General features: G+C 46.6%; 1 protein-coding gene across 1 annotated transcript in view; it reads left to right on the forward strand.

Moving 5' to 3' along the window:
• The window catches only part of QARS1 (glutaminyl-tRNA synthetase 1), a 42,908-nt gene extending 38,952 nt beyond the window's left edge, over positions 1-3,956 (forward strand). The window contains 4 exon segments of the mRNA XM_075574465.1: positions 1,826-1,953; positions 2,179-2,245; positions 2,839-2,964; positions 3,693-3,956. Coding sequence (XP_075430580.1) covers positions 1,826-1,953; positions 2,179-2,245; positions 2,839-2,964; positions 3,693-3,743 — 372 coding nt within the window. The 3' untranslated portion in view covers positions 3,744-3,956.
• The last annotated feature ends 5,599 nt before the right edge of the window (positions 3,957-9,555 follow it).

Genomic DNA, 9,555 nt, shown 5'->3' on the forward strand with positions numbered 1-9,555 from the left:
TAGTTACATAGTAGTTACATAGTTACATAGTAGTTACATAGTTACATAGTAGATGAGGTTGAAAAAGACATGCGTTCAACTTCAATCTATGCTCAATTTAGATGACAGTATACTGTAGCTCAACACTTTTCTCAACTCGCGTATACGTCATGAGATTGCCACGGGTGCTGACTTGGGCTAGGATTGAAAAAATCGGAGCTGCGTATGAAGAGGAGCGAATTCACTCGCATGGGCTGTTGCTGGTGATATAATTAGGCCTGCTTGATGTGTCGGTCCTATCCAATCTTGAGGTTCCGAGTAGGACCAAAACAATCGCCAACCGCAGTCCACGTTGGTGAATTCTCTCTCCAATCGTTTAGAAGGATACATTCACTATGTATGCATGTGTTTTTTTGTTTTTCCTCACTCTTTTTAACCATGTAATAACAAAAGAGGGAGTAGGGGGTATGAAGCCTTTTATTGGACCAACAAGTAGTTATAGCAACAATAGCCAATACGCCAATGCAAGAATAAATATCACCATAGAGAAAATCAAAAATTAAAGGGGGTAGAGGGGAAAGAAGAAGGGGAAAAAAATACAAAAGAAAAGCAAAAAATCAGAAAAATGGAAAAAGGAAAGCAACCTAGGGGGGCGACGTTTCGAGGGGTGACCTCTTCATCTGGCCCATTCCCCCTGGTCCAAAAGGGTCCCAGAGGTACTTCCCTAAGCCTTCCCTCCCCACTGTCAAATAATCCCACACTCAGCTAAGCAAACCCTCTTGCTTATACTTGTTCACTGATTGACATCTGATATCTGCATATGTTCTGTGTCTTTTACAATATTCTTGTATCTACATTCATTGTTTGATATTTGATATCTGCCTATGTGATTTGCCCTCTTTAGACTTTAGATTTATATCATTAGCTGAGTGTGGGATTATTTGACAGTGGGGAGGGAAGGCTTAGGGAAGTACCTCTGGGACCCTTTGGGACCAGGGGGAATGGGCCAGATGAAGAGGTCACCCCTCGAAACGTCGCCCCCCCTAGTTTGCTTTCCTTTTTCCATTTTTGTGATTTTTTTGCTTTTCTTTTGTGTTTTTTCCCCTTCTCTTTCTTTACCCTCTACCCCCTTTAATTTTTGATTTTCTCTATGGTGATATTTATTCTTGCATTGGCGTATTGGCTATTGTTGCTATATTTTCAGTTTATTATTAGTGTCATTAAATTATTCATATTCCCTACACTGGTATTCGCTTATATCTGTAGCTGTGAGACAGAGAGTGCTGGTACTATTTTTTGGTTTGTTAGTACTTCTGAAGGGAATTAGGGTCCCTTCCTGTTCCGTGCACCCTGCAACCTTGCTCAGTCATTGTGTCAGAGTGCTGTCTATCACCCCCCCCTTTCTAACAAGTAGTTATGTTACAAGCTTTCCAACCTCTCAGGGTCCTTAATCGGTTAACCTTGACCCCGAGTGGCTCGAAAGCTTGTAACATATCAGGTACTTGTTGGTCCAATAAATGGTATCGTACACCGTGCTCTCTCTCCCTCCTTTGTTACTACGTGGAAGACAGGACCAAACACGGACTCCCACCCTTCTTTGCTGTCTTTTTAATCAAATCTCAGATTGTAGCAGAGACCTAGTGTATGAGCTGCAGTAAAAAGTGACGAGTAGAGCTAGTGCGATTCATTTGTTATTTATGCAGAAAATGCCTTGATTGCCAGAGGAGTCTGCTGCTCCCCCACCTGGCAGTGAAAGGGGTTCCATTGAACATCGGGGGGGAATCGTCAGTGTCCGGCCAGCCTCGCTCAGCCACTTTTTCACAAGCAGCTTTGTGTGTCTCTGTAGGATGGGAGCGGCAAGGTGATTGAGCTGGAAGTGACCTGCACGAAGTCAGACGCGTCCGACAAACCTAAAGCTTTCATCCACTGGGTGTCGGACCCTCTCCGGTGTGAAGTGCGTCTCTACGACAGGCTGTGAGTAATCGATCAGACATCCGGCTGTGCTGCTTCAAAAGGAAATTACCTCCCTATCATCTTCAGGGGCTGTTACTGCAGTACAAGCTGTATTTACACAACATACAACATGTAGCTCCACAGCAGAACATTGGGATAAAAAGAAGTGCCTGCTTGCACTTGGGCAACTCTTGTCTGCGCACATCAGCGCCTCTCTCTACGTGTAAATGTCCCGTTTCGTTTTAGATTCCTCCATAAAAGCCCTGAAGATCCTTCTGAAGTACCTGGCGGATTCTTAAATGACGTGAACCCGGTATGTTATAGGAAAGGGGGAAGCCAACTCCAGGGCTACCAACAGGTCAGGTTTTCAGGATCTCCCAGCTTCAGCACAGGGGGCTCAATCTACGATTGAGCCCCCTGTGCTGAAGCTGGGATTTCCTGAAAACCTGACCTTTTTGGGTAACCCTTGAGGACTGGAGTCGGCCACCCCTGTTATAGAAATAAATACAATCATGGAACAGTTTTTCCTATTAGTGCCATATATATTTGGTAGAGAACCTCTGAATGCTTTACCCCAAAAAAATACAATAACGCATGTGGGAAAAATAAAAATCATTTGGAGTATCGCAAAACAGTTAAAAGATTATTAGAATGTGCCTTAAAAAAAAAATGAAGGCCCGTTGTAGACAAACATGGATCTGCCACTTCAAAGACAGACAATATTTTAAAGACCCAGTGCTGGTTCACTTGTGACCTTTGCAGATCTCTATCTCTCTCTGCACCTCTTCCATAAAGATATTGGTTGTGACCTCTCCAGGGGCTCAGTGTGGCTGTAAATTCAGTTTCACTCCGTGCCCGGAGTTGCAAAGTTACAATGCCTGAGCTCTCTTCCTCGTGTCCCTGCAGGACTCTCTGACGGTGATTCAGAATGCCTTGGTGGATCAGTCGGTGAAGATCTCCAGAGTCTTCGATAAATTCCAGTTTGAGCGAATGGGATATTTCTCTGTGGACCCAGACAGCACTCCGCAGAAGGTCAGTGTGTGTGTGTTGCAGATCCTAGATTGCGTTTCTAAAAATGCTCAACAAGGCCAGGTTTACGTGAGCTAGAAATACGTACAACATACGGTGGGGAGCTGATCTGAGCGTTATTTGCGAAGCTGCTTTTAAGTCTGCTCATTTTCACGAGCCTTTTGTGCTGCAGTTAGTTATTCTTCGCCTGGTTTGTTTGTGCTTTTCTTCAGACCTGTGCAAACCGGGACTGTTGTGGATAGGTCACAGCATTTAGTAGATTTATTTAAAATGCTGATTTCCGAACATCCCAGTATCATGTGAAGTACCCGTCTGTCTGAATCACTTGTGTGCTGTAGGTCCCCGTCAGACAAATATATGAGATTTTATAAACCAGTCTGCACATCATCACTTTCCCCCAGTCAGGGTGATGATAACAGTCTGATCTAATCAATGAAAGCCATTTCACCCCGCATTGGGTGCAAAATTAGGGAGGGGTTCACGAAGCTTTGATAACGGGTGTCTGATCTGTATCGGGGTTCCCTGCCATTCAAGGCAATGGCTGTTTACACGGCTCAATCTCCAATACCCCTTATCGGAGCTTCGATAATGCCCCTTTCCGCTTGCCTCTGTTAATATGTAGAGGATGAAGAGAGAATTTCTGGCTGTCGCCTTTCCTACATTAACGAGTTAATATTAATAAAAGCATTTGCCACTGTTTTGAACTCCGCTCTGCTTCCTTCTCTCCACAGATTGTCTTCAACAGGACAGTGACATTGAAGGAAGACCCAGGGAAGGTGTAAAGATCGTCCTGATATAAAACTGCTTTACCATCGGCCCAGGCCTCAGGAGAGGCGACATGGTCCAGATCTCAAAGGATCCAGACACATGAGATGTTTTGCACAGAATCCAGATCAACCGCTTGCCTTAACTCAGGAAAAAAAAGGCTTATTCAAGGGCCGTAATGTTTTATTACTGTTTTTCAATTGCGAAATAATAAATGCAAACCTATTTAATCCTGTTTGTACTCTTTAATATGGGGTGGGGTTTATTTTTTTTAATCGAGTGATGGTTCTCTATATCAGGGGTGAGCAAACTTTTTATGCCGAGCCCCCCTTTTCATCTATGAAATTTCTCGGGCCCCCCTGCCTAATGTAATCAAAATCACATGACGTCAGTGCACGTGAGCTGGTTCAGCCAATGAGGGCGCACCAGCTTTGTGACGCGTCCGCCACGCGTCTACAATCTCCTGCAGCCAAGTTCACAAATCGCTTGGGCTGCAGGCGTGCGCGCAGGCAGTATACTGGTATTGGATCACTGTTTATTTTATTGTTTGCTGGCATCTGGTAATATGTTTTTTTCTGGTGCACAAAGGCAATCCATTTGAGGGGGCATTCATACACCTCTTTGCTACATCCCTTCCCTCTCCCGCACCCCTTTTTTTCCTTCTCCCATTTGCTTTCCCCAGTGTCATCCACTCCTACCTACCAGTTTTATTTATTATTTATTTATTCCCGTTTTAAATGTTGCCCAGGGATCAGGGACCCCATAACCAAACTAAAGGGGGGTACTGATGAATCTCCCCTGCTGATCAATACTCCGAAGTGACCCCCCTGACCCAAAGAACCCTCAGCCCCCCAAAACTCACCCTCCCAAGCCCCTCAATTCTGCCATCTCTGCTTGACCTTCATCCCTCTGTTTAGCCTGTGTCTCTCCCTCCCCCCAGTGTCTCTCACCTTCCCCCCAGTCTCTCACCTTCCCCCCAGTGTCTCTCTCCCCCTCCTCCAATATGTCTCCCACCTCTCTCTCCCTCCCCTCAATGTCTCCCACCTCTCCATATCTCTCCCCCCAATATTTCTCCCACCTCTCCATGTCTCTCTCTCCCCCACCCCCAATATGTCTCCCACCTCTCCATGGCTTTCTTTATCTCCCCCCAATATGTCTCCCACCTCTCCATGGCTCTCTTTCTCTCCCACCAATATGTCTCCCACCTCTCCATGGCTCTCTTTCTCTCCCCCCCCCCCCCCCCCCCCCATATCTCTCCTACCTCTTCATGGCTCTCTTTCTCTCCCACCAATATGTCTCCCACCTCTCCATGGCTCTCTTTCTCTCCCACCAATATGTCTCCCACCTCTCCATGGCTCTCTTTCTCTCCCACCAATATGTCTCCCACCTCTCCATGGCTCTCTTTCTCTCCCACCAATATGTCTCCGCCCTCTCCATGGCTCTCTTTCTCTCCCCCCCCCCCCCCCAAATATGTCTCCCACCTCTCCATGGCTCTCTTTCTCTCTCCCTCCCCCCAATATGTCTCCCACCTCTACACACACAACACACAAATACTTACTTTCACTTTTAAGCCTACTTCAGTCCCCTATGTACGCTGAAAACTGGGACAGGAGGAGGAGGGGCTGTCTGTGTGCAGAGAAGCCCCGCCCCCTCTGCAAGACACAGACAAATAGAAGCCTCAGCACGGAGCTTCTGGCCGCCCGTGCACAGCTCTGCCCGCCCCCAGGTTTCCCCGCACGCAGCCTGCGCCCCCCCTACATAATCTTGCGCCCCCCTACATAATCTTGCGCGCCTCACAGTTTACGCACCGCTGCTCTATATCAGGGGAGTGAAAACTTTTGAAGCTGCGCCCCTCCTGCCTGGTCTCGCGCCCCCTCCTATCTGCCAGCTGCACCAAATGACACTCTGGGATCGCGTCGTGACCGTGGTGTAATTTGACGCCGGTCACGTTGTAGAGGGAGAAAGGGGGTGGCCCGGGATTAAAGGAGTTACACCCCATTTGGCCATCCCCTGACCTCATCCGGGAGTCAAATGGTTAACTGGGCTAAGACCCAGAACGGTGATTTAACCCCTGTAATGACATGTACATGTGTATTCCCCTGTTTCCCCTGTTTTATTGTAACATCTGGTCTGCAGCACACACACACTGGGATCCATCCGGGAGCACAAGGGTTAATAGTTGTATAGTGATTATAGCCCTTTGTGTAATTTTCCCGCCTTTTCAGGCACCATTTTGCAGGTTCCCATAGGCAGCCATTAGGGCTCAATGCTTTTTAATGGTGAATCTTGCTGTGGAATCCTGTTCCTGAGAAGACCAGCAGATGGCGTCCGAGAGGGAGAGCGGCAGTTTCCCATTGAAAGTCAATGGGCTCATTGACTTCAATGGAGAAACCCTCGAGAGAGCTTTCCAGGAACGAGTTGGCTGCCGTCCAAACCTCTTAACCGCAAAGCAGATACAATTTCAATAGAAGAGCTTTGATCACTTACAAGTCAAGTTCAACGACAAGTGGCGTGGGAATAAACAGTTCTAGGACCCTAGGAATAAAATTGTTTCTGTCCCTAGTTCCTAGACCTCCCCCCACTCGACCACAACCGGGTCCCCGTATCCTGGACCCCCGATAAGGGCCGAACCGAGAAGAGCGGGCCGCGCCATAGGTTCCAATGGCGACGGCAGAAAAAGCTCAGGAAAACGGCTAAGTGTCAAATGCAGAAATTTGGTAATCCATAGCTCCGGTTCCGGAGGGCCCAGCGGATCAGGGTTTGGGGTATCTGTAGCCACTGCTCCGGCATCGCTGCATAACCATCCTTGACCTGCTTGGACCAACTCGACGGAGTATGGACCCCCTTGAAGGTTCGGGATTTCTCCCATAGACTTCAATGGCGGCCAAACCCCACTGACCGGCTACGGCGGAAAACTCCCATTGACTTCAACGGCGGCATCGCCCCGTTGAAAGTCTATGGCGGGGATTCCCATAGCCGCCAATGGCGGCGGTTTGCCATTGAAAGTCTATGGTGGCGGAACCCGTTGTTTTCAATGGGGATTTAGTGAAAAACCGTGATTTAATTTACAGTGGAGATTTGTGTATTAACATGTAAAACGGTTTTAAGTGTATTTGTGTATCTCCGGTTTCCCAGGTCGTAGCAGGTCGCAAATTGGACCATAATGTGTCCCAGTTCCGGCATTGAGAACTGGGAAGTTTGGAACTGCTGGACCCAAAGGAACCGGATATTTTAATATGTTCATATTTTATCCAACATACTGTATTCCAAGATATGGGTAAAACTCAGAGGAAATTCCTTTGCATACCAGAGTAGCATATGGCCAGAAAGGCGACCCCATGTCTAGGACCTGAGTATGTTTCAAAGGATTTCGTCACCTCCACTGTTTGCATGAGGGTGGAGACTACTCAAACCAGAGCAGTTTTCAAGTGTTCCATTTCACACCTCTCAACAAAGGATTTCCTGCCAGGTACTCCATTTGGTAGACTAGCTGGCATTCCTGATAGAGAGGAGGGGTTATAGAAATGAGACCCCAGAGCTCTACTGCGCATATCCCAACTAGCCGGGGGCATGTGTCAAAAAGTGTTCCCACGTTAACCACTGGCTAGAGTTAATTGAAAACCAATCCACGGTACTCACTGTTAAGGATAGGGCACAAAAGGTTTATAAACTGATGTCCACCCTGTATCCTTTGTCTTCAATCTATCATCTGAATGCTACCTGATTGCGAGAGAATTGCTATGCTATATACTTCTCATTCCCCAACCCCAAAGTAAGTGTACTTCTTGTCTATTACTGTATTATTCGTGTGTTCACCTATCCGAAGGAATAAATATACTTTATTATAATCTAAGACTCGTCCCAGTTCAGACCCAGTGATAAATATATATCATCTGTTATATATATTTATGTGTGACTTATACAGCCTGCCATAATCTCACCGTGACGCACGTCACTTGGCCTGACGCCGTGTTGCCATGGAAACGTGTCTGAATCCTGGTAAGGATGCGGTCCCAGTAATGTCTGTCACAGCGCTAACCGCGATATGCGCTCTGTGAGGAGAGGAGAATCTTGCGACGGGAGGGAGCGTGGTCGGTGATTTGCGGGGGCGTGGCCATTACGTCACGCGGCTGGTTCGCCCTCATTGGGTGAACCGCCGGTGGGGGCGTGGCCACGCCTCCGTCGCTAGGAGTAAACTCAATTTTATTGAGTTGGGAAAAACCCTGCCGCACGGCGCCGCTGCACCTTCTGCGTGACGGTGCGTAGTGGGCCCAGCCCCATTGAGGGGCGGTGCTTACACGCACAGTGCACGCCGCGCCGTGCGCACAGGCTGTACTGGGACCGCAGCCTAAGTGTTACTGTTGCAGAGGCCTCACCCGATCCCCGGCATTTAATTTAATTGTCTTGGGGAGGAGCGCGGGACCTCTGCAACCGCCCGCGCCCCCTTAGACAAATCTCCCGCCCCCTCCTTTGAGCACCGCAGCTCTACATAGTAACATTCTAATTGAATTGGGAATCAATCGACATTAACCTTTGTATTATTCCTGCACCATTTTGACACTTTTATGTTGAGGACTGGCGTTGAGAACCCCCCGTATTAAAAGGTTTTACAACCAAATACAAATCTACGCTCCTGTGGGGCCAATACAGCTGCTGGAACTTCGAACTCAATTATAAGGCAAATTACAGGTTTTTACAGAAAATGCCCACACTTTTTCAAATATGAAGCCCCTCTGGTGAATAGAAGATATCTCCGTTTTGTACATAAGCCAAACCATTGCACCCTTTGGCATTCTGTATTCGTAGCTTTGTATTATTATACCTTCCATGCGTATTTCCATAGTGATCCCTAAGGACATGTTCTATTTTGCAGGGATCGCAGATGGTAGAAACACAAATAGAAATGTCTGCCAGCAGGGAAATACTGTATAGTATGGATATATAGATATATTTTGCATCAATTCAGACCTCTAACACTCGAGTCTCGCGAGTTTTTCAATCTGGTTTCGGTCTCTCAAACCGGACACCCTGTTCTCTCAAGCCACTCCAATTAACCCATTGAGGAGCTAGTAGTGCAACGTTTTCCCCCCAAACACAATTTTTTTTTTAAAAATTATGCCCCACGGAAAGAGAATTTGTTCATAGTTGTCACCCCTGAGTGTATAAAGTGTTTCTAGAGAAAAAAGGGGCAATAATCCCTATTGATGCACTCACTTTGGGTAAGAGTCAAAAATAATAAAATTTTATTGATAATTACGACAAAGCAGCATAAACAGCTGTAGTCACTGTATATTCAGTTGTGCACCTACACTGTGCACACTGTGCGGGATATATACAAGAATAAGCATAAACAGTGACATACTCTGTATTACATCACAAGGTACCATCTGTCTATTGACTACTTCATATTAGACACACACACACACACACACACACACACACACACACACACACACACACACACACACACACACACACACACACACACACACACACACACACACACACACACACACACACACACACACACACACACACACACACACACACACACACACACACACAGTCTCTCCTAAGGATCTCTATTTGATCCTATGATTGACATCAGAGCAATACCATATAATATTTGGCCTTAAATACCTAGATCACCTATTGAATTATGATCTGTGTTCAACATGATGGTATAACAGAGGCTCTTCATACAGTACACCAGGATTAGCTGTTGCAAACATGCACTATTATCAGGTTTTAATCAGTCTGTGTTTTTCCTAATTATCAATAAAAATGTTGTTATTTTCGAGTCTTACCCAAAGTGAGTGCATCAATGGG

Source organism: Ascaphus truei, chromosome 17 (assembly GCF_040206685.1).
Source record: "Ascaphus truei isolate aAscTru1 chromosome 17, aAscTru1.hap1, whole genome shotgun sequence".
Classification (NCBI taxonomy): domain Eukaryota; kingdom Metazoa; phylum Chordata; class Amphibia; order Anura; family Ascaphidae; genus Ascaphus; species Ascaphus truei.